Source organism: Phocoena phocoena, chromosome 8 (genome assembly GCF_963924675.1).
Source record: "Phocoena phocoena chromosome 8, mPhoPho1.1, whole genome shotgun sequence".
Lineage (NCBI taxonomy): Eukaryota > Metazoa > Chordata > Mammalia > Artiodactyla > Phocoenidae > Phocoena > Phocoena phocoena.
In genome coordinates, this window is record NC_089226.1 from 85,353,347 (window position 1) to 85,378,978 (window position 25,632).

The 25,632-nt window shown below is 40.6% G+C and overlaps 1 protein-coding gene across 1 annotated transcript in view; it reads right to left on the minus strand.

Moving 5' to 3' along the window:
• Positions 1–11,432: 11,432 nt before the first annotated feature.
• FBXO3 (F-box protein 3) overlaps positions 11,433–25,632 on the minus strand; it is a 32,139-nt gene continuing 17,939 nt past the window's right edge. Inside the window, exons 6-11 of the mRNA XM_065881974.1 lie at positions 24,768–24,813; positions 21,826–21,910; positions 20,858–20,980; positions 19,450–19,565; positions 17,614–17,804; positions 11,433–12,472 (exon numbers count right to left, since the gene is read on the minus strand). Of these exons, the coding sequence (XP_065738046.1) occupies positions 12,296–12,472; positions 17,614–17,804; positions 19,450–19,565; positions 20,858–20,980; positions 21,826–21,910; positions 24,768–24,813 (738 nt within the window). The 3' untranslated portion in view covers positions 11,433–12,295. The remainder of the gene's footprint in view (positions 12,473–17,613; positions 17,805–19,449; positions 19,566–20,857; positions 20,981–21,825; positions 21,911–24,767; positions 24,814–25,632) is intronic.

The following is a 25,632-nucleotide window of genomic DNA, read 5'->3' on the forward strand; positions in this document are numbered from 1 at the left end:
CCACACCCCCTGCGCTGGAAGGTGAGGTCTTAACCACTGGACCACCAGGGAAGTCCCCACAGGGAGGTTTTTAACTTGCCTAAGTCCAAATCATGAGCAGTAGATCTAAGGAGTCTCCCGACCCTACCCCGACTTCCCTGAGGCCATCCTCCAACAAGGAGGCAGCAGCTGCTCCAAACCAGGGCGGCTCCACATTCTATTCTCCTGGGCCGCACAGGCCAGGATTTCTGCCTGGTAGACAGACGGGGCTCTTGGTGGGTGGGCCCTGCCCTCCTCTGGGTTGGAAATGGCATCTCTCACACCTTTGAAGGCCATGTGATGCTGAGGAGTTGGCTGAGGAAGGCCGGGGAGAATTGGGAAGCGAACAAGGCAGGGCCTGGCATTGCCCAAAGAAGACGCCATTGAGTAAAGCCACGCCCGGGAGAGAGACAGGTTGCTTGCTGACGTGTGGGAAAGTGGGGAGAAAATCTAACTGGGCCTGGCCTTTCTTTACAGGTTGAATACCCCCCACTTCCCTCTGGCACCTGCAACACCTACCACAGCCTACTAATGCCCCCCGCCACCGGGCTTACCCTCCCGGGGCATAGCTGCCCACAGCACCCCTGTGCGGTGAGGACCTAAGGCTGCCCGAGGCCAGTGGTCAGAAGCTCAGACTGGGCTGGCAAAGACCTGGACACAAGGTCTGGCTCTGCCACGGCTACCAAGCCTCATTCTCTTCACCTATAACAAGGGGCAGGTACATGAGCGCTTTCCCACACCAGAAGACTGAGGTGAGATAAGACAAGTTAACTATGTGCTTGACAGTCACAGAAAAGTAGTGGCTGTCACCGCTTCCTACCTCACCCTGGACGTCCTTCCTGACCACACCCAGACTTCCTGCCCAAAGTCAGGCACGTCCATACCTCCGGGTCAGACTATTGGCCTCTCCAGGCTCTCTTGTTCCCTGAGCCTGAGAGATGGAGGCAGCAAGGTCTCTGCATCCTAATAGCGCAGGGAGAGGCCCCTGCCCCTCCTGCCAGCACCTGACGCCCCTGCAATGCCATCTGTCGGGAGCCAGACGGGTCAAGGGAGAGAATCACAGCGTTCCCGCGCCACCGACCCCCCAGCCAGTGGCCCAGGCCCAGCACATCCCAGCTCCCTGCCTGGTTCCTCATGCTCGGGGGCATCTGGGTAGAAAGGATGATTCACACGCTCAGCTTAGGCAGGCCTGGGGCTGGGAAGAAGTGCTGCAAGAGAACAGGAGAGGAAGGCACCCATCTGAGGTCCCCGAACAGGGACGCGGAGAGCATCAGACTCTTCCTAAAAGTTAAGAACATCTGCTTCCTCAGGTAGCTCTATTGGAGGAGGAGGGAGGGACCTCCTGACGGGGGCAGGTAGGTGCTGGAAGGGCGCCGGGCTGGCAGGAGCTGCAAGCTCCAGGAGACTTCCCTCGGAATGGTCCTTGGCATGAATAACACCATTACAACAAAGAGGGTGCAGTGCAGTGAACTCGCCCTTGATGACACACATCAGAAAGAAGGGTCTACTAAGAAAGGCTCATCTCTTAACAAAAGCTGCGGAAACGGCACAGTGAACTGCTCTAGGGACAGGCTTTCTCGTCGACCGGTGAACAAAGCCTTGAATATTTCTGGCTCTGCCACTTATTGCCGTGTGTTACTCAACCTCTGGGCCTCCCTTCTTCACCAAGTAAACACAGAGATAATCACAGGTACTGCACAGCGTGGTGCCTGGCCAAAGAAGGCCCTCAAAAAGCAGTAGCCACCATGAGTATTACTGGGAAGTCACGAGGTTCCCAGGAAAAGAAATTGGGCAGGGAGGGGGTGTCGGCGGGTGGAGGGTGTGGCAGAGAGAGGAAGTGATCAGTGTACGGATGTCGAGCTGTTCGGATCGGAAGACCGGGTCTTCATTAACCACTACTAAAATATGAATTTCCAAGAGCGATATGTTGTCATGAAATGGCAGGGGTCGGGGACAGAAAATAGCTGATTGTTTTAAAGCTATTTTATAAATGCCCCCAAAATGCTGATAGTAGTAAACACTAAGCAGGATTATTTATAATCTCTTATTTCTCTTCCTGACCTTTTACTTTTTGCCATACCTCCCCAAATATTCTATAATGAGCCAAGCATTATTTTTATAATTAGAAATAGGAAACTCCGCACATTACAAAACTTTCCCTTTTAGTAGTCACAGATCACCTGTCTTCTGGCAAGTCTGTTACAGAATTAAAAAAGAGAACCGAACCTCATGGCTTGAAACTCTTCCCCCTAGACTAAAACGTCCTCCATTTTAAATTTAAAAATGATGCCCATAAGTTAAGTGTAGATCAGATGGTAGATGAACCGAGAGCTGCCATTACTTTTTCAATCCACCCAACCAAACACTTAGATGCAAGATGCATCCAGAAGACCTCATCACTCTTTTCTAAACATATTGAGACTCATTTAAATGGATTTAATTATTGGAAACAGCCCAAAGTCATTCTGCCTCCCATCCAAGTACTAACCAGGCCCGACCCTACTTAGCTTCTGAGATCAGATGAGATGGGGCACGTTTAGGGTGGTATGGCCGTAGACCCAAAGTCATTCTGGAAAAGGTCCACAGAATAAGATAGGTGAGCCTATTGGAAAACACCATTTGGGAGTCACAGGACACGTCTGGAGCCAGCCTTAGGAAGTCTGGACAGATTTTCCTGGGTGGCTCTGAAGTTGACTCTAAAGGGAATTCCTTCAGGGGTACGCCAAATAGGCTTTTCACCAGAGGAATAAGTAACAGTCAAGGATATATAAGCATTGTTTAAAATAGTAAAAATTTGGTAACATACATTTCCAACAAGAAGATGAGTAAATTATGGTACACTTCCATGGTGGGGAACTACACAGCCATGAAGAGTAACAGACATGGAAGGCTATTCACAATGTATTAAGAAAAAAAGCCAGTTTAAAAATAGCTATAATTTTATTACTTTGTCTTAAAAAAATATATATATATATATATATACATACACACACTCTCGTATAAAAAAATGCTTGGAACACCTTCCAACTTTTCCGAACATTTTGGATCATGGGATTAACAGCATGGTAGAATTATGAGCAGCTTATTTATGCTTAAATATATTTTCTTAACAATGAACATTTTTATAGAAAGAGCTCTCAACATGAGTGAAGAATGTTTTAATGTACTTAGGTGTCATTTCACTTGCAGCTTAAGTTTTTATTTTTCTACTACTCCACCTGATTAAGTATTAAAAATATATACCACCTTTCAAAATTTGCTACATTAAGGTAAAAAATATTTCACGGATATATATTCTCCTATGTCTAAAAATAGTTATTTTAGTCACACCCTATATTTGTAAAAAAAAAAAAAAATGAGGCTTGTGTGATTTTCTAGTCATCCTGAAAGACCTATATTCTAATCCCAGTCTGCTGTCAATTTATATAACCTTAATGCAGTCAACTACTTTACTTCAGTTCCTAATTTGTGAAGTGTTAATAATTATTTTATAGAATGATAAAATATAAAAATAAGACGAGGGTTTTAAAGCTCACTATGGGCTAAAATGTTACGTGGCATTTTAAGGAACAGACAAATGCACACACAATCCTGGGGTTACTCTGTCCTGGGCTTAGACCTGAGCTGGAAATAATATTTTTACTATTAGGTGCCAGATTTCTGAATTTCTTCCAGTTTATCAGGACAGCAAAGTACACAGCTGTAAAAGCCAGGAGAAACGGTTGGGAGAAACCAGGGCTGTCCTATTTGGAAAAGTATAGTCAGAGACAGTAACCATCTTCAAATAGGGTAATGGCCACCAAGGAAGAGAGGGAGAGGTTATTCTGTGTAATTTACAAAGACAGCATTAGGATCAATTAGGGAGGCATTCTGAGCTTCCTAAGAGCAACTGCTTGCTATCACTCCACCCCTTCCTCCCTCCCTGCCATGTGCCAGGCACTGTGCAAAGTGTCAGCACATATGGAAATCAATTCCCTGGTGAAATGTGAAAAACTCCCCATCACTTGGAAATGTTCACACAGACAGCAGAGATCACAGGTCAGAGATGATGCAGAAAGATGCCAGCAGAAAGCAGCAAGGGGTTAAAACAAAAGATCTCTGAAGTACTAGAGATTCTCATCCTACAATAAGAACCAACCTGATCATTATTTATTCATCTCCATCCACCTGAGATGTAAGGGGAAGCTACAAGTTGCAAGGTGATTTACAAATACAGGCACCCCTAATCAAGTTCCTGAAAATGTTTTGGGTAGCCAGTTTATGGATAGTGTAAGCCTATATTCCATTATTTTAAATAGGAAAACAAAGACGTGTTGCTGTCCATCCAAAGACCCCAGCCAGTCCCCCCAAATATCTATCTATGTATCTACCTATCTATGTATCTATCTATCCACCTAAACAATCCAAATAAATGTGAACATAAAATATTTAACACACCAATGACCCAACAAACTGAAGGAATACATCGGTGCATATATTTACTCTACGAAGTAAGTTCAGTCTCGGCACCTACCCCCCAGTCATCTCCACAACGGTCATTTATGAGCACACTGTGAGCTGAGCAGGTGCCATGGTAGGCACTGGGCTACAGTGACTGCTGAACCAGGCGAAGCCCCACTCTCAAGAACCTTACAATCTAGCTGAGGGGGACACCAACTAACACTGAAGACCAGGAAGAAAATAACATAGGGTAACAGTATTGGTTCTCTAGCTTTACTGGGCATCAGAATCACCTGGAGGGCTGTTAAACACAGATTGCTGGGCCCTGACCCTATAAGTTCTGATTCTGCAGGTCTTGGGTGGGGCCCAGTTAGAAATTAGCATTTCTAACTGGGGACCACACTGAGCTGAAGATTCAAAGAGTGAGATGGACTTTGCCCACCCATGGGGATTCTGAAGACAGAGCAAGGGGGTCACAGCTGAGGCATACAGGTGGCCTCTAGAAGTGAAGAATGGTCCTTAACTGACACTCAGCCAGGAAATGGCACCTCAGTCCTCCAACCCCAAAGACTGTACTGTGCCAATAGCCCGAATGGTCAAGGGGACAGATTCTCGCACAGAGCCACCAAAAAGGAACACAGCCCTGCTGACACCTTGATGTGAGCCCAGTGAGGCCCGGGTCAGATTTCTGACAGATGGAACTGTAAGATTAATACATTTGTGTTGTGTTAAGCCACTAGGTTTGTGGTGATTTGTTTCAACAGTAATAGAAAATGAATACACCAACCTCAGAACTGGTACGTGGTAGAGCAGCATCTAAACCCAGGTCTGAGCTCTTAACCACAGTTAAACTCTCTGGTGGGGAAACTTCTTGTGAATTCAGCTTCTGAAATAAATTGGTTAACACAGGCCACCAGAGAAGAGATTTTACATGGGCAACGTTGCCACAAGATTCACAGATGCCCAGGAGTATAGTTTCTGTTCCTGGGAGCCTGGAGCCTTAGAGGCTGATAAACTTTAAGGCTAGAAGTATTCTCAAAAATTAAACCCAACGTTCCTATTTTATAGGAAATTAATGGAGGCCCCAGGGGATGAAATTACCTGTTCCCAAGGCAACAGGTTAGTTGCAAAGACACACTGGGTGGATCTTGATTCTATTTACCAGGGGCCAGTAACTCACAAGTAGCTTAACATTACCTGGAGGCCAGTAGTGTTAGTGGCTTGGGGCTTTGCCTCCTTATCACCTTGTACACACACAGCCTGGCAAGCTGAGAAGATCACTGATCTTACACAAAGATCACTCCGCTCAGAGAAGTCATTACATCAGCAAGTAGAGACAAACAGAAAGCCACCATCATAATGAACAGCCCCTCCCAGCTACTCTGAGGTGCCAGAGACAACCATCTCAGAACTCTCTAAACTACACAAATCGGAAGCTTCCTCAACAAGGAAGGGCCTTCCTTGCAATTTGTTCCAGGAACTCAAGTCTCCAGTTCTCCAAAGAGGGCCCTTGTCAGACAGCTTCGTCACGGCCCTGCCCTTTGAGATTGTACATGGAGAGCCAACTGTGTAGTGAAGATATTTCACAAAATATAGGGTGTAGTAATAACATGTCCTCCGCTTCGGAAATTCTCAAGCATCTCTGGGCTTGGTTTTGTTTATGGCGTCTTTGCTCGTGAGGTTCTTCTGGAGCTGGCCCAGAATTTTTAATGCATTTCTTTTCAAGAGCTTGTACCTGCAGCTGTCAAAGCTGAATTCCATTAGACACCCGCTCTCCGCACTCTAACATCCATTTTTATTTGGACTTTTACCTTACAAGCTACTCAGCATAATGAGGTGTTTTCCTTATAGTTTTCTGTTTGAAAATACAGAAGCCATAGTTTCACACATTTGGTCCGCAGTCAGGCACCTCCCTCAATTAACATTCTGAGCTGCATGTGCCTTCCTTAGAGAACTGGGAGTAAGCTGCCCCCAACGGGGAACATGGGTACCGAAACATTAACAGCCACATTTGTTCTCCACTTACCAGGTGCGCACAGAGTCCTTTCCACGAATTATCTCATAATTGGTGAGATATTCGTGTCCTCATAACACCCTAAGAAGTAAGGCCTGTTATTTTAGCAATAAGAAAATGAGGTTAAATAGCATGCTCAGAATTACGCAGCCAGTAAGAGCAGAGCCAAGGCTCAAACTGGTGCCAAGCCCAGGCCCTTGACCACACGTGAACTTCATCACTTCTCTGCAAGCAAACCATGTCAAATTGTACTTATTTTAGGAGCATTCCAGAGCCATCATCACCGACAGATGAAGCTAGACAACGGAGAGCAAGGTGGTAGGAAAGAGCTGTTTCCCTGATCTGTGATTCTCAGAATTGCACACAAAGTAATCTTCGGATTAGCTCGCCTGTATTTGAGGTCTCTCCCTCCTTTTCAAGAAACGTCTGTCATCACAAGCAACCCTGATATGGTGTGGGCTATGTCTCTAGGTTTGTAAAACGTATGGGCTGGTTTGTTTAGAATGAAATAGAATTATTGCAGTTGAGAGTGGTGGGCAGGTCTCAGCTGGAGCCCCCTGATATCCTTAAAAAACTGGCCAAGAACAGGATTTTTAAAAGAATCAGCTGGCCACGGCAGGAGGCACTTTCAAAGCGGACATGAGGCATTATAGGAAGGAAGGAAAGCACTGGTCAAAAGGAAAACCGGAGGAAGCCTGGGCCAGAGCCTTCACTAGGTGGCAACCAGGCCAAATCGCTATTTCACAAAGACTCCGAGGGCACGGACGAGATCCGAGTTTCAGAAGTCACACAACTACTGCCAGGGTGAGTCACAAACCCCAGCTCTTCCAGTGAGTTCTGCGATAAGGGGTGGAGCCACCTACGTCGGAGGAGAAATGGAACGTTACCTGGTACATTTCCAGGATCCATGGAGAAAACCACTACTTAACGTTTCCTTAAGTCTGCCGTCAGACTCTATGAAGGGTGCGGCCCAAGCTGGCCCAAGCAAACTAAAATTGGACTCAAAATGTCTAAGTCACGACCCCACCCTGCTGTTTAAAACTCAAAATTTAAACCTCCAGAGGGAGAGAAGAATGTCCATAACTTCCAGGGATGGCATTAACCTCCTTTCAAGGTGCGATGCGATTTCTTTTCCCTAAACTGCAAGAGCTTCCCTTCAGATTCAAATTTCGAAACAAATACTCCCAGGAGAATGGAGGGCAAGGCCCGCGGAATTGGGGGTGTTTTGGAAAGCGCGCCCGCTCCCCCCTTCTCGTTGGTCGTATACAAAGGAATCCCCAGGAGGCTACGGGCCGCGAGCGGGGGGAAGGGCGCCGGATCTCGCCGTCCCTGGGCGCGGAGGCCGGCGCAGGGTGGGCACGGCCCTCTCGGACCCTCCAAACACCCCAGTCCCGCGATGGCAGGGGCCCGGGCCCAGCTGCCCGTGGGCGCATGCTCCGGCCCAAATCCCCGAGCGCCGGACTCGGAGCGCGGCTCCGCTCCCCTCCTCGCCCCCAGACCTCACCTTCCAGCCCCCGTCGTCCGCTTCTGCGCGGGTACGCCTGTTAGAGTCGTCCAGTCCCGTTTTATCGCCTCGGCTGGGGCGGGCTCCGCCTCCTCCCGCCGGCCCCACCCCGCCCAGACTCCGGCCTCGCCCTGCGCGCCGCAGTTTGCCAGCGAAGGTCACCCGACCAGGCGCAATTGCGGGCTCCAGGACCCGGTGCAGAAAAAGCCCTGTGGCCAGGACTAGATTAAGACCTTTATGATAAAACACTGAAACGGAAAGTTTATGATGTTCTTCCTCCGATTTGTTATCGAAAACAAAAACAATATGAAACTCCAACACATTAATTTTCCTCCTTTGTTGAAAAAAATATGAAAATGTTTTTCGAAATGTTTGTGTGCCCTTGCCAAGCTCCCAATTGGCCTGGCTGTCGGGTTAGCCAGCCTGGCTGCAGCCTGAGGCTCCTTTCTGCTCCCGGGCTCTGGTAGCCTCCAAGTACCCTTCAGCCATAGTCACCTCTGTGACTTGTTTGGAACCGAGATGAAATTCTGCTGTGGGTTTTTTTTTTTTGGGGGGGGGGGGCGGTGGAGGCGTGCCCTGCAGCTTGTGGGATCTTAGTTCCCCGACCAGGAATGAAACCCACGCCCCCTGCAGTGGAAGCCGGGAGTCTTAACAGCTGGACCGCCATGGAAGTCTCTAGAACGTTATTTTTAGGTGAAGATGTAATCTGAAGCTTCTGGTTATCACTTTGTCACTACCCACTGCAGAACCGGCTTAAAGAGGGCCATACAAGGGGGAGTGGGAAAAGCAGGCCAAAAGTACAGGTCTTTCTCCAAGAGATTGACCTCTATTGGGGACTGTGAGACTCCTTGAGGATCAGGGTAAGAAGGTATTGCATCTCAGGACTGCTCATGTTGAATCGGGAGCGGAGGAACCCATGACAAAGTTCAAGCAGGGGAAATCATATGACAACTGATCATGACACGTGCCTTCTACCATGATCCTCTGATGGCTTTGGGATGTCAGGGAATGAATTTCATTTGGTGGTGCCTTAATCTTGGTTTATCTCTATACAAACTGTATTCTCAAATCAGAAAGATTGGCTTTGATATTTAAAGTGTGTCTGCTTAAATCAGCTAATACATGTGTTTCCTATGATAGCTTTACAAAGCTCTTCCACATGCATTTTCTATGCATCCTATAAGCTCTTCCCTCCTTTAAACTCTCTTGGGTTCTGAGATGCCACTCTCTCCTGGTTTTGCGTCCAGTTCCTTGACCTTTCGGTCTTGAGATTCTTTTGTGTGTGTGTGTTTTTTTTTGCGGTCCGCGGGCCTCTCACTGTTGTGGCCTCTGCCGTTGCGGAGCACAGGCTCCGGACGCGCAGGCTCAGCGGCCATGGCTCACGGGCGCAGCCGCTCCGCGGCACGTAGGATCCTCCCGGACCGTGGCACGAACCCGCATCCCCTGCATCGGCAGGCGGACTCCCAACCACTGCGCCACCAGGGAAGCCCTCGGTCGTGAGATTCTTTTCCATTACCCCCTCATAGTGTTGTGTTGCCAGGGTTGGACTGAGAACTGTGGCTGTATGTTTTCCCTGGGAGACTATAGTGCACCCACTGTTTTACCTTGGGAATACAGTTGGCCCTCCATATCTGTAGGTTCGGCCAACTGACTGCAGAATATGCAGTTACCAAGGGCTGGCTGTATGACACCATTTTATATAAGGGACTTGAGCATGTTTTGGTATCTGTGGAGGTCCTGGAATAAATCCCCTGCAGATACCGAGGGATGACTGTATGTATGTTTGCAGATGATTTGCAAATCTGTATTCTCCAGTCCCGACCACTCCCTGGATCTTCATATTCATATCCAACTGATTACTGGACAACTCCATTTGTATGTCCCACAGACACCTTGAACTCAAAATGTGTCCAAATGTTCCACTGCTTTTCCTGCAATTTTTTTTCATAAATGAAGCCCCGTACCTGGAATCAACTTCTATTTCTTCCACTCCTACACAGGCAATTACCAACTCCTGCCTATTTTATCATTTAGCTACTTCAATTTCATCCTCTCTTCACTCTACTCCTACTGATACTGCCCTAATTCATGCCTGTAGCATGTCTTACTTGGGCCATTACAATTCCTTCATACCAGGTTTACAGGCTGCCCATGTTAATACCTGCATCTCTTGCCCCTTCTCTACTTTTGCTCCTGCTGGAGACCTGGCTGGTTTACCTCTCTCCAGCCTTATGATTGACTTTTTACTTTCCATTTAATTTTTCCCTTTTCTCATCATCCTTCCTGGAATACAATATGACTGCAGTTGCTATCTTGCAGTCATGAGGTGACCTTAAAGATTAAAGTCTGCTACAAATGGTAGAACAGGAAGATGGAAGGAACCTAGAATGTTGACACCATTGGGCCACCTTATCAGTCCTGAGCTAGTTACTTTCTACTTTTCACAAGAGAAAAAGAAAACCCTAAGCTATTTAAGCTCCGGTTTATTTACATATCTGCCTCATCCTGATACATCAAGCTTCAGACAAATGAGTAAAAGATAAGTGGTTTTCTGAATGGACCTAGGAGCCAGAAACGGGCTTCACTCCACCAAAAGCAGTCTGATCAACTGTTAGATCCCTTTTCTGTGTGAATACACATTCTTGCCAATGAAATAAAACACCTGAGGTTGTTATCAGCTAATCAATCACACCTTAGTAAGAAATAGAGACCATTCATTCAACATACTAAGAGAATGAATTCTGATGGAAGGATAAGCAAGCCTGAAGCATTCTGAGGAGCAAGGATTGGATGGGGTGGCAGGGAGATTTGGGACATCATGAGTACTCTGGGAACTGAGAGAAGAGAGGCCATTCTGAAAAAAGAAAGATGCAAAGAATGGCAAGGTATCCTGACTCCAGCTTTAACTTCCAACGTTAACTAGTTTTAATTAAACCACTACTTTACTGGGGAAGTTTATTTTTCAAAAAACCAGTGGGTTGATTAAAAAAAAAAAAAGGGATAGGCATAATAGATTTGGGAGCCTATTTAAAAAGAAATAAGCAGGAAAAACTACTTACTCCACTTCAGAACATTTTGACATGTGCCAGTATGAAAGACTAAGTTTGCCTTCATGGTCCCTGATGGGAGCTGCTTAATCCTGTATATACCTCCCTCTTCCTACAGTTTTCCCTACAAAAGAACTGTTCCTGGGGGAATTGCGAGGTGGAGTACATGACAGAGTATCATCAAAGCCAGGAAATGAATTTGAATGGGCCTCTGGCAATAGGCCAATGAGTTTTGATCTCATCTTCCATCTTAAGAGCAAAGGCTTATTAATATTAGTTTATGGGAAATAGGCAATTATACAAAATACAGGATCGGAACCAAAATATGTTTTCAAAATGTGAGTTTTTGACACTTGGAGGATTTCATTCCAAACTCTCAATTACATAATTACAAAAAAATCCATGTTTTAGGGAAACATACTTAATCTTAACTTAAAATTCATGTCACTTATCACAAAGTTAGACAGTCAAGTATATAGAGGGGAAACAAAACAGAAGCAGTATTTTCAAATTTAGACTACATGAGATATTGTGAAGAATCTTTTGTTAATAAGCAAAACAATACATACTTTTACACACTACACTTCAAAAATGATGCATCTGTGAACAACATGATAAAGGTCATAGTGCTGAAGACTTTAAGTTCAAGGTTGGCAGAGTTGAAGACTAAATTCAAGGTCAAAGTCATACTGATAGACTTTAAATTCAAGGTTGTTGTGATGAAAACTCTAAATTTAAGGACAGATTGTCTAAGAAAGGACAACTAGCATTCAAGCTATTTAGTCAATTAGTTCCCGGTGAGTACAAAATATATAGGACTCACTAAATGGATTAGCCTAATTACAAATTCTGTTCATTTCTAAATAACTTATGTCTTTTCACAGAATCATTCAGTCACACAGTTTCTCTCTATCCTTGTGTAGGTATTTCTGCTTCATTTTAAATCCTTATTCTACTCCCTCCCATTTCCATATTTTTATAAGTATAAAATATCTTTAAACAAAAAAAAGTCTGTTCCTTAGCTAGAGAACTATTCTCCCACTGACTTCTAGAAGAGGAAAAAAAGATTCCCATTTCCTCCTCTACCTCAAAAACACTAAGCAAACTCAAACAATCCAGCTCCTAAAGTAGTGTCATATAGAACCCAGGTCCTGGCACAATATTTCATGCTAGTTTTCCTGCTATAAGCTGAGAACAATTTAGTTATTTACATTACTGAGAAATCTATTTAACAGGCTGATTCACCCCGGGGCTTCCATCAGCAGAGGCTTGCTAAAAAAGGCGAGAGCAGCGGCGTCTCCGAATAGGAACATCAAAGACTCTCCTCCGTCTCTCCTCCTCGTCATCTTCATCAGATTCATCCATATCTGCCGAATCATCATCATCGTCTTCCTCCTCCTCCTCCTCCTCTTCCTCTTCCATCTCTTCATATTCATCGGGACCCATTTCCTTGAAAGAGAAAACAATCTTTTGATAAGAACTTCTATCAGTTTTTTAACTCTTATTTAATATAAGTTCTCATTTACCTAGAATCTAAACAACTGGGCATGCCAAATATGAATTTTTATAGACTTCTCAGAGAATGTTTATAGATTTTTAAAATAGAATTTTATAGCCTTTTATACATTTTCATAATGCACATGCTGATGCAAATTCTAGAGTATATATTCTATCACAAGTTTTAAAATGCTCAGTGTGGTTTTAATGGTAAATATATTTCATCAGTATAGTACTTATTTTTTACATGGTGGTTGGTAATTCACACAATGTAGCAAACAGACCACTCCTAACAACCCAAGATAAAATTTTACTGAACTTATTAGTGTACTGAATAACAATTCTTTATTAACCTACATGCTTACAGAAAAGAGGATCTGAAAATATTGCTAAGGTATGACCTCTACTGGTAAGTTTTATGTACTGTCAACAGGAGGTCTAAGAGATTTCTATTGAGCTCCTAGTATAAAGACAATCAGCATCGGTAGCCTCTGCTTTTAAATTAATTTGTTGAAGGCTCTCAGAATAAGGCAGTAGTGATGTTGAACATCCAATATCTGAACATCTCTTGAGAACTTCAGCTCCTTTTAAGCAGTGTCTCTAACTGAGTCTTGACCCATTCTGCTGTTGGTTTTCTCTCTCACACATTTGAAGACTCAGTGAGAGGACCTCCTGTATTGGACAGAATTCTGAACGGCAAGGAGGACCTAGCTGGTAATGTGGCAAGTGTTGGGAAACTTGGGATGTGATGGCAGCAAAAGTCCTTCCACCAAGGCTTTTATGGCATTGCATATACAGCATCCCACTACCCCGTGATCGAGTCTCTAACCACTCTCCCCTGTTCACTGCCCTCCAGCTACACTGGCCTCCGTGCAGTTCTTCAGACGTACCAAGCACATGAGTGCTTCAGCACCTCTGTACTTGCTGTTCTTCTGCTTGGAACACCCTTCAACCACACATCCACCCAGCTCCCTCTACTTCCTTCAAGTCTGAACTCAAATGTCACCAAGGCCTTCCCTGACACATCTTTATATCAGAACAACCCAACAGTATACTTCTTAGCTCCCTTACTCTGATTTTTCTCCCAGAGCACGTATTACTACTTGACATAAGTGAGGAGTGTGTATTTGCTACACTTTGTCTCTTCCAACTAGAATGTAAATTCCAAGCCAGAGATTTTTTTTTTAATCTCCTCAACTTTCTTCTTTTTTTATTTTTATTGAGGCATAATTGACATACAACATTATATTGGTTTCAGATGTACAACATAATGATTCAATATTTGTATACATTACAAAATGATCCCCACAATAAATCTAGTTAACATCCATCACCTTACATAGTTACAGGGCTTTTTTCTTGTGATGAGAACTTCTAAGATCTACTCTCTTAGCAACTTCCAAATATGCAGTACAGTGTTATTAACCATAGTCGCCATGCTGTACATCACATCCCTGAAGGCAGAGATTTTGATTATATCGTTCACTGCATTTTCCCCAGCACCTAGTAGGTACTCAATAAATATCTGTTGAGCAAGCAAATTAATTAACGTGGGGGAAAGGAAATGTCCTTTAGAATTTGTCAAAGGAACTGTCACTTGGGATTTATTACAACACTAACGACAACAATCAGAGAAAATATACATAACTATATTTCATTACTTTATCTTTTGATTTTTTTAATCTGGGAAATAAAGACTTTAAAATTCAGTAGAAGGTACAAAAGGGGGAGAGGATTAAGGCTTAGGAAATTCTGAAACATTAAATCCAGGTGGTATGATTATTAATTATCTTAAGGAAGAAAACAGAAAAACTGTTAAAGAAATCAATGTAGCTAAAGAGGGAGATTGCTGATGATCTCAGACAAAAGTGTACATATACAAACAGTAGATGGAAAGAGGAACACACAGACAAGAATGGAAATAAATAAGCAGCAGGAGCCTCTAAAGTGTCCAAAAACAAACTACCTAGACCAAGAAAAGGCTTAAGACCAACCAAAAAATGTTTTATAGCAACATTCAAAGTATAAAGCAAAAGGAAGTATTAAGTATGATAATATATGGCTAGTGGACAAATAAGGGGAACAACTCAACTTCCATATCAAAAACACTAATTTTTAAACAGGAAAGGTACAATACAAATAAACACAATACAAATACAATCCCCACTGCCTCTTTCATGTTGATTAGAAATAAGTCCAGAATTCTCATTTCATTTTATTGAGTTCTCATCCTCGAGAAAGAGAAAACATTTTCCACAAGGCAGATCAAGATTTTATATGCTTCTTTGTGGTTGGGAGGAAACTAAAACTCTTAAGTAAGAACATAGTTAAGAGAGGGTCGAACATGTAATGAGTTTATTATTGTAATTTGAAATTATAAATTTAAAAATTTAAAACTTTAAAAAAGGAGTAATATTATAAAACTTCTCAGTTTTAATTTTTAACATGATAAATGTCATATAACCCATAAAAGCAAGAGTTCTTTGGAGTCCTCAATAACTTTTAAGAGCTGAAGGGGATCATGAGATGGAAAAGTCTGAGAACTACTGTCCTTAGATAAAAACTACTCTATCCCCACCCTAACAAACATTGAAAACAAGCCTCAACAGGATCGACTGACCCAATAGTAACTGTGCAAACTACCTGTGCAAACAAATGTCAACACTCTTTACGCTTTAGGTCAGGAATATATAGCAACTTTAGGGCAAGGAATATTGCCATAGATAGAGATTTTATAACAATAAAAGAAGCACTTCATTAAAAACATGTAACAATACTAAACATATTTGCATATAATTAAAATACATGAAGCAAATTAAAAAGAGAATAAAAATTCAGAATTAAAAAAATAGACAAAACTGTAATTATAGTTGGAGATTACAACAATCATCTCTCAGAGAACACACACACATACAAAGGATCAGTAAATATATAGAAGACTTGAAAAACAGTCAACCAATTTGACTTGCCATTTATAGAATTAATATTCTCCCAAATATCAGAACATACATTCTTTTCAAATATACAAGGATCATTTACCAAGATAGACCATAATGCTGGGCCATAAAACATTTAAAAATATTGAAATTATACACAGCGAGTTCTCTAACCATAACAAAACTAGAAATCAATAACCAAAAGGTAACTGGAAAAGCTCCAAATGTTTGGAAATTCATACATTTCTAGAAAAGACATAGATCAAAATTAAATTACAAGGGAAATCTGAGAATATTTTGAATTAAATGTTAATAAAAATAATGCATCAAAATTTGTGAAATGTAGCTAAAACAGTGCTTAGAGAGAAGGTCTAAAATCAATAATTTAAACTTCTACCTTAAGAAGTAAAAAAAAAAAAAAAAGCAAATTAAGCCCACAGTAAGTGGGAGAGAAATAATGATAACTCCAGAAATCAATGAAATAGAAAATGAACAAATAGAAACAGTGAAACCAAAAATTGTTCCTTTAAATAATCAAGAAAAGTGACAACCCCCTGGCTAAGATGATGAACAAAAGAGAAGATGTACATTACCAATATTAAGAACAAAACACTACATATAACTATAGCTCTTACAGCCATTAAAAGGATATCAAGGGAATACTGCAAATAACTTTTATGCTAATAAATTCAACATTTAGACCAAATGGACAAATTCCTTGAAAGAAACAAAATTACCGAAAGTGAAACACGAAACGGAAAATATGAATATTAAAGAAATAAAATTCATATCTCAAAATGTTCCAACAAAGAGAACTCCAGCCCAAGATGACTTCACTGATAAATTGTATCAAACATTTAAGGACAAGATGATACCAATCTCATACAGAAATGGGGCTAGTCAAAAATGGAAGACTGTTCTAGGAAGTAGCAAATTTACAGTATTGGAAATATACCACTGGGAGGGAAGCTAAACTTCACTTACAAACCCAGGCTGTAGACTCTTTTCACCAGAAATACCACAAGTATAATGGCCTAAAGTCTCATCATCATCCTTCTCTTTCCAAACTGGAGTTGTGAATGTATCCACTCTAAGTCAGATTAATATCATGTCTATCTTCCCAGACTTCCATTAGACCCACCCATCAGGGTCATCCCAGGAGCTAGAGGCCTCTTTTTGAACATTTGACACCTATGACTTGATTATATTCTGGGTATGCAATTCATTATTTATTCCTATTGTATAACTCAAGTGTCATAATTTTCTTTAATCATTTTATAGCCTGTAAGATTGGGGTTACTGCTATACCTGTCACCCTAGAAATGAGATTTCAAAAAAACAGCTAGTTGACTTAGGAAATGATCCCAAAGAGAGACTACTAAAAGTGCAAGTCTACCCATTAAATCTTCTTTGTAATGATTTTATAGGATATTTATATTATTTTTAAAAATTGGGAGTTTTAGCAAAACCACTGTAAGAAATTGCTTCCCCAGTCTTAATGAAATAAAATAAGGGCGATTCTAACTGGTCTAGTGTGGTGATTCTCATTAGGCAACAAAACTGTTTTTGGAAGCTGGAAAAGACACTGAAACTTTGAAACCAATAACTACTTTATATGATACTGTAATGGTGGATACATGTCATTATACACACATTCAAACCCACAGAATATGCAACACCAAGAGTGAACCCTAATGTAAACTATGGACTTTGGGTGCTAATGATGTGTCAATGTAGGTTCACCAGCTGTAGCAAAGTTACCACTCTGGCGGGAGATATTGATGATGGGGGGGGTCTATGCATGAGTTGAAGCAGAGGGTATATGGGAAATCTCTGTACCTTCTGCTCAATTTTGCTGTGAATCTGAAACTCCTCTAAAAAGTAAAGTCTATTTAAAACAAACAAATAAAAACAACAACAAAAACATAACAGCAGAGTTACTCTGATTGAAGAATCTGGAGCCTAGTTTACTTACTGTCCACCCCCCCAACATATTCACACATCTCCCCCTCCCCCCAAAGATATTTCCCTCAAAATCTCTAGGGTTCTCTGAAATACCATTTACAAACTATCTGTCTGGGTAATCAACAAAGACCCTCTGTGGAGTTCATTCTACAAAGTCATGTAAAAGCAGCACCAGAGGAAAATTTAACCTACCAATCGAGCTATAGACACCCTGAATGTCGGACATGCCATATGGAATCGGGGAATGGCAACATTAAAGATCTTGTCTTTAAAGTAAAGGAAATGGAAGGTATAATATCCTTCCATATAGCCTGATGTTGTAGAGAATGTGGTACAACTTGTGTATTCATATACCCGGCCTGGGCTGATGATTGGAAATTCACCTGCAGAGAAAACAGTAACAATAAATTAAAGTATAATACTTAGTTCTTCATTACAGCAAACACGATATGTCCTCTTTAAACTATATTAAAGAAAATGCATAATTAGAAAAGATCTAAAAGGAACTATAACAAAATGTTAATATTTTAGGATGGGATTATGAGTATTTTGACATTTTTTTGTACTCTCCTAATTCCCTATAGTGTGTTGGGGGTGGGGGGGGTGATATCCAGTAGAATGAAAATTAAAAAAAGAGAGGGGGGCTTCCCTCGTGGCGCAGTGGTTAAGAATCCAACTGCCAATGCAGGGGACACGGGTTCAAGCCCTGGTCCGGGAAGATCCCACATGCCGCGGAGCAACTAAGCCCGTGTGCCACAACTACTGAGCCTGTGCTCTAGAGCCCGGGAGCCACAACTACTGAGCCTGCGCTCTAGAGCCCACAAGCCACAACTACGGAGCCAGCATGCTGTAACTACTGAAGCCCGTGTGCCTAGAGCCCATGCTCTGCAACAAGAGAAGCCACTGCAATGAGAAGCCTGCGTACCGCAACAAAGAGTAGCTCCCGCTCACTGCAACTAGAGAAAGCCCGTGTGCAGCAAGGAAGACCCAACACAGCCAAAAATAAATAAAATAAAATTAATTTATAAAAAACTAATTTAAAAAAAAGGAGTGGCATTGAGGACACAATCTTTAAGACACTGGTAATAAAAAGTGTCATATATTCTAGTTCAAACAGAGATAAGGATAATCTAAATGTTTAAATGTAGCAAGAGTCTAAAACATAAAACTCTGAAGATGCATCTTAAGCATTTAGCCCAGACAAAATGGCAGTCACAAGGGAAAGGTTTTATACCAATAGACGAAATGACAGAAAAAGAATTACAGTTTTAATAAAATTCTTTAATATCCAGGAAAAATTCCTTAAAAAGACACGTAGAATATGAATCTATTTGTAGCAATTAGTTAAAACAACTTCAATTTAAACTGAATTCTACATATGCTTAGGACCAATAACAAAAGCGCATAGCTTAAATAGTATTATTTTCCTGAAGTACACATATAAAACGTGAAGAATCTGAGGTCTCATAAACTTATGATAAACATAATTTTTTAAAAAGCCAAATGTCAATGGTAATCAGAGGCTAGAGATGATTGAAATCAAAAAACAATAAAATCTATGCTACTAAGTTTAACATTTCTCCTGAAGTTTCAAAAAGATGACCAATATGAAATTTATTTTCTCTTTCTGCCGTACACCCTGTAACCCTAGAGAATATGATAATGAATAATTATCCAGCTAAGAAAATAAAGCAGTTAAGAAGGAAAAGCAAGAAACCCGCGTGATCTACAGAAGGGAAATTCAATCCCTGAATAATTGAGTTTGCTATAATTTTAGAAAAGTTCATGTTTCAGGTACTAAACTGATAAAATAATGACCTTTACACATTATATTTATGAAGCAAAATATTGTAGTTAGGAGAAAAATTCAGAATCTATGATATCTTTCACACTGAAACACAGGTATTAAAAAGATGCAGTCTTATCCACTAACTACATCATGCATTTGCCAAGCTATGTATCACATATATACCCTCCAAAATGTTTTAGAAGCAACTGATGTATAAACCCAAATCTTGGGATACATACCAACTACTCCAGGTCCTTGAACTTCTTCCACGTCACCTTTAGCATTTGTTATTCTCCAGTAGCGACTGTCTAACTGACATGCCTTCTCAGGAAGTGCATCTTTTGACATTTCAATCCTGGAGAAGAGAATGGAGTGGTAGAGACACGTTGGTTTTTTCTGTTTAAGAGCTACAGTATTTTGAGCTAAGCCAGTGAAAGGGATTTCCAAAGGAAATTAAGAAACCCAACCCAAAGTCTGTGTAAATCATCTCTTCCTGTAAGTTTGCAAAGATTCTGGCCTAATTAGCTGGACTCCCCCACAGAAATGGTTTCATTCAATTTACACAGTTGACTTTCATTTAGGATTTAACAATAGAATGGGCAACATAAAAATTTACAAACATAGTGGTGACAACAATCTTTTGCTGTTCAAATAAAGACCAATGTGGGAAACACTTTCTAGAATATGGTGCCATGAAAAACTTCTGTTCTAAAAAATGGAGTCTTTTCTTTCACTACAAGGCTATACAGCCCTTTTCTCCATTAGCTTCTAGAAAGCTCAGAGCAAAATGTCACTATTTCGTGCATCTACTATTTAGTTACTGGGGTTATACCTTGACTCTGTTTTCCAATACTATTATTTCCCTCCTTTTTCTGAGACTCTGATTTTCATTTAGAATACTGTATAAGCACGTGTAGGTATTACTATTTTAAGCTTACCTCAATCCTAGGCAGGATTAAATTAAACAATTAAAACAACATTCATCTGAATATGTGTAACTGGACATATCAAAGGCTTCATACAATACCAAAATCCTAGAATGCTTTCTGGTTAAGTATACATTATTATTTCTAGTAATGTATATATGCATGTATATGTATTTTTTGAAAATATATATCATAAAGTATTTAAAAATATGTCTAAAAACAAAGCATTCTTAATCCCTTAGGGCAATGAGTTATCTTTACCTCACAGTACAGAGTACTTCTAATTAAAGTGTATTTAATATTTGTTTTTTATTTAACCAAATCCAGGGCTTGCTCAGCACTATGTCTAATATACAGGCTGTACTCAATAAATATTTATTACACTTTTAATTAAATATAGACAGGCAAGATAAAACTGAAATGCATCGTTTTATCTTGGGCAATTTCATAGCTTTCAGAACGCATTATAACTCTAATACTGACCTTTCACGATGATTACAGCTTAGTGGTCCACCTCTCAAAGTACCTGGCACAAAAGTTGATACAAACTCAAGGTGCTTTACAAACACTATATTATAGAAAATTTGTTTGTTATCCACCTACTTCCACACTTTAGCCAGAAGCTGCCTTTCAGAATGTGTTTTTATATCATGTCAAATGGGGTGATAACAACACATCCATAAGGTATATCCCAAAAGGCAACCCCATTTAAAATTCTCACCTGATTCGGTATGTGAAGAAATAGTGGGGTGGATGTACAGAGCTCAGTTCTGGCAGAAACGATGTGGAAACTGAAACTGTAATATCCCCAGTCGTTGCTACACACTCTGCATCATGAACATATCTAGGTAATTTTAAAAAATTAAACATTTTTTAATCAACAAACATCAATTCTGTAAGATAAAAGATTTAAAGATTCAATGCAAAATAGTTTATATTTTACTTTACGGTAAAAACAAATTTAAATCATATTTGGCACCTCAAAGGTATAGTTATTAAGCTTAAAAGAACAAGCAAACTAGAAAACCTTGAAGACTCTGAATCAATAATGATAGCAGTCAAGGTTCAACCAGTGGTTGACCAGTGGTTCAAATAATGGATCAGTAACTAACTTGGAAACTAAAAAGAGCTTATTTCAGTCTTTAGAGCTAAGGAAACTTTTGGAACATCTGAAAACCCAGCTATGCCCTATACACAGTGACTCTGACAAGAAAAATGTGTTAGTATTGTTATTCTAGAGGCCTCTAATGTATAATTAACGTATCATTTCTGCCAACTGGACTACTGTGAACCAACCTCTAGTTCCATCTATAATACCTGAGTGTTCCATTTAGAGATAATGACTAATATTTCCAGGAGCTAATAGTTACTGACTTGCTATTCACAGTAAATCTGTTATTGGCAACAGCCTCCCACTCCACCGCCAAAAAACCCCCACAACTATGTAACTACTATAAAGCCACAGCTTCTAAATCAAAATCAGTTTTTTCTCTTGATTCTTCAAGATGAAAAAAATACTGGCTGTTCAACTGTTTGGATGTGTTGGCTTTAAAGTGAGAATAAAATAGTGAGACTTAAGATGAGAGGTTCTGTTATTAACCTTCATGGGAAACTTCATCTCATGATCTGTAACTGATGTTTTTTTCTGATTTATAATCATTCCAATCCATAAAGCCCCAAGTGAAATACCTGAAAATTTGGTCTCTGATGATAGGGAAGCCACCTGATACAACATTGTTGACATAAGAAGTAAACCAGTCAGTAAAAGTAGCACCTGTAAAAAAGGAAGGGGAAAAAAAAGAGAAAAGGACAAATAGGGTTTTTTTAAATTTATACAGGAAACAAGGGGGAAAACGACAATTTCTCTATGCTTAATAGTGATATCTAGTGATGCCAAAACTAGAAATATTTATATATACCATTCTACTAATCCTTTATTAGGTAAATTTCTATCCTCAGTTCTATCAATCTTATTCCAAACTACCTTGCTAGGGAATCCTCTGACTACCTTCAAACTACTTTTTGCACTTAAAACTAAATAGTTGACTTTTAAACTTTAATTTGTTCTGGTACAAGAATGAAAAGCCTTCTGTCTATAATTTCTGGAACATATAGAACAAAGGAGATATAGCTATGTCTAGGAAGAAACTACAGAAAACGTATCAGCACCTATCCTCATATGATCAGGGTACATCCCTGGTCCAGGCACATCCTGACTCATGCACAAAATTCTGGCAGAAGCCAGGATCAGTCTGGACATCTAATAGGGGTATAGCACTGTGGAGTTCTGGGCATCAGGCCAATCCCAAAGTAGCCCAGTTGCATTACTACAGATTCAAATGTACAGCGGTCCTCCATATTCTCAGTGACCAGCTCAATGCAGAGAAGAATGACTGGGATAGTCCAGTCCAGACCATATATCCGTGACCTAGTGACTGGATCAATAACAAGTATTTACATGAATTATGTTGCCTCTTGTGGGTAATACAACATAACTTTCTCAGACCCCCATCATTTACTGTTAATACAGCTCAGTGCCTAACACATACTAGTCCCTTAATCAATGTTGTTTAATGAATTTCTTCATAATCTTGTTTCTATTAACCCAGTTCCTGTTCTCCGCCACACTGAAAGTCAGATGCTAAATTTATAGTATGTATTTACTTATAATTCTATTTAGGGAATGACTGAAGATACAATTTAAGCTTGAGTCTGAGAGTATACAGCTTTAAAATTTTAAAGGTATCAACTGACAGAAGGTAAGCTACAATAGTTTACTCTTTTTTCAATGCCTATTAATGGCCCACTCTAACCCTTTATTAAATGCTACTTTATTCAAATGATCACTGATCATCTTCTATCCACTTTGAGCTAGATATTAAGGGGCCACATGAATGTTTTTAAATTCATAGAAGGTACAATTTTCTGTTTTGAGAACTAGCAGTTTCCCTGCAGAGTTTAAAAAATCATTTTGTAAATTTCATGAACTAAAATGTTATATAAGAAAAAAGAAATTTCTTATGATTTACATGAAAAAAGAAATTGGCATGGTGTATTTTAATGTGCCTTAATTTATTACAACACATACCGAAGTGTGTTCTTTAAAATAAGGATAAAATTTTCCATGCAGCCTTCACCACTAAACTTATCTGCACATAGATTCCAGTTTTCTTAAATATGTATTAATAATTCACTGAATATCAGGAGATTCCGTCTTATGTTTTACCAAAAATTCCAAGAAAGTCAAACTTAGTTGAATTAAGATGTAATTTATATGTTCTACAGTAATTTACCTTTTAAAGTAAGCCCATATCTTGCAGTTCCTTTGAGAGTATTGGGGTTTTATCAAGGTAGTGTAAAGGCAGATCAGATGCTTTCTCATCTTTCCTCCCAGCACTAACTTCTCACCTCATTTCTTCCAGTGCATCTCAAATCTTTTGCTTTACTCTCTCATTCTAGGAGAAACCCCAACTCCCAGAAGAGTATTCTCAGACCTTTGTACTCTGCTGTAGTGGTGGGGTCTTCCACACCATGTCAGACCAGCACCAAACTAAGACTAAGAAACTCACAGAGCCTAGCCGGCAGCTTACCTTAGAGCTCAGGCAGACTTTAGTTTATAGACTGAGCAGCACCACTGGGCTAGAGCCAGGACGATCATGTTCTCAGAGTATGTGCCACCCAGAGAAGCCAAAGAGGGCAACGAGCAAGGGCGGAACCCCCAGAGGGTGCTTAACTTAGATACCACAGACCACAGGAATCAGGGTTAGCTGAAGGCTAGGAACCAAGCTTAAAAGTGTTTTATAACTGACTGCACAGGGGTGAGAACTTCTTGATATTGTGAAGTATGCCACAAACCTAGAATAGGCCGTAGTTTGAACGCACAGAGACTTATACTCTGTTCAAGGTTCCAATTAGGAGATACAATTTAATACAGATGCCTTGGCCTGCAAGATCCTTTTACTATTAATATATAATGATGTTTAATATGTTCCAGAAATGCCTTTAAAAAGCAGCATGGATAGTCAGGAAGCTTCTCTATGTCTTCTATGTGAGCAAAATCTAAGCAAAACAAGAATGGATGAATAGCACAGGGGGGAGCTGCTCTTGAATACAAATTGAATTGTTCTCAAAATCCTATGAGAAATACGCTTTTCAGGCCAAGAAAAACCAGGTGTGCCAAGCAGTTTATAAGGCCCAGTTTATTCTGGTCTCTGAAGACTGCTGGTCTGAGGTCTCTGGTGTGACATCAGTATTTTACTATAGCACTGGCACCAGAAGAGAAAAAGTGTAGTTATTTTATGTATCTATATCTCTAATATGTATTAATATGATCAATGGAAAATGCATGTGTGTGTAAGGGAACTATATACACATTCTTAGCAATTCTATACATTTCACTGTTCTATAGCAGAATCCTAAGAGCACAAGGTTGTATATGGCACAGCTTTTTTCCAAACGGAAACCCAAGTCAAATAATGTACAAGGGCTATTCTAATGAGAACCTAGTTATAGTACTTTATGAACCAGCAAGCTTTAAGAAATACAAATATAAAATTGCCAGTTGATCAAGTAACAGAAAAGTTTTTACCAACTTAATTTTTTCGACCAGAAAGAAGAGACTTTTCTCTTACCTATGATAAACATGTCAATAGCAGCTGGATTCCGAGCCATTTGGTCCTAGGTGAGAAAAAGAATATTGTAATCAAGGAAAATATATTTTACTTAATTCCCCATTGTTCACTACCTGTATCCTTCTCTGGGGACAAGACAAAACAGATAAAAATAACTTAAGTGCGCTAACCAATACTCAGACATTCCTCACACTTCTCAGTTTCTGCTCTTATGATTTCTATATTTAGGCTCTTCCTATTAGTTACAATGAACTAATAAATGATCCTTCAAGAAAACAATTAGGACATTAAAACTGTGAGAAGACACATGGCCTATGAACCCAGAAGACAGGGCTTTGAATTCAGTCAAGGGACCTGAACAGTTCTAGATTAGTCTCCTCTTCCAGTAAATGGAGAGACCAAGTCATCATCCTACAACCTTACAGAGCTATCAAGTCAAAAATGAGATAAAAGATGTGAAAATGCTTAGAAAAAAAATTAAAAGCTATGCAAGCTCTTTAAATAATTTAAATGTTATATGGAGTCACATGTTTCAGATAACTATGAATTTTTTTAAAAAATAAATTTATTTATTTATTTTTGGCTGCATTGGGTCTTCGTTGCTGCACGCGAGCTTTCTCTAGTTGTGGCGAGCAGGGGCTACTCTTCGTTGCGGCGCACAGGCTTCTCATTGCGTTGGCTTCTCTTGTTGCGGAGCACAGGCTCTAGGCGCGCAGGCTTCAACAGTTGTGGCACGCAGGCTCAGTAGTTGTGGCTCACGGGCTCTAGAGCGCAGGCTCAGTAGTTGTGGCGCATGGGCTTAGCTGCTCCACGGCATGTGGGATCTTCCCGGACCAGGGCTCGAACCCGTGTCTCCTGCATTGGC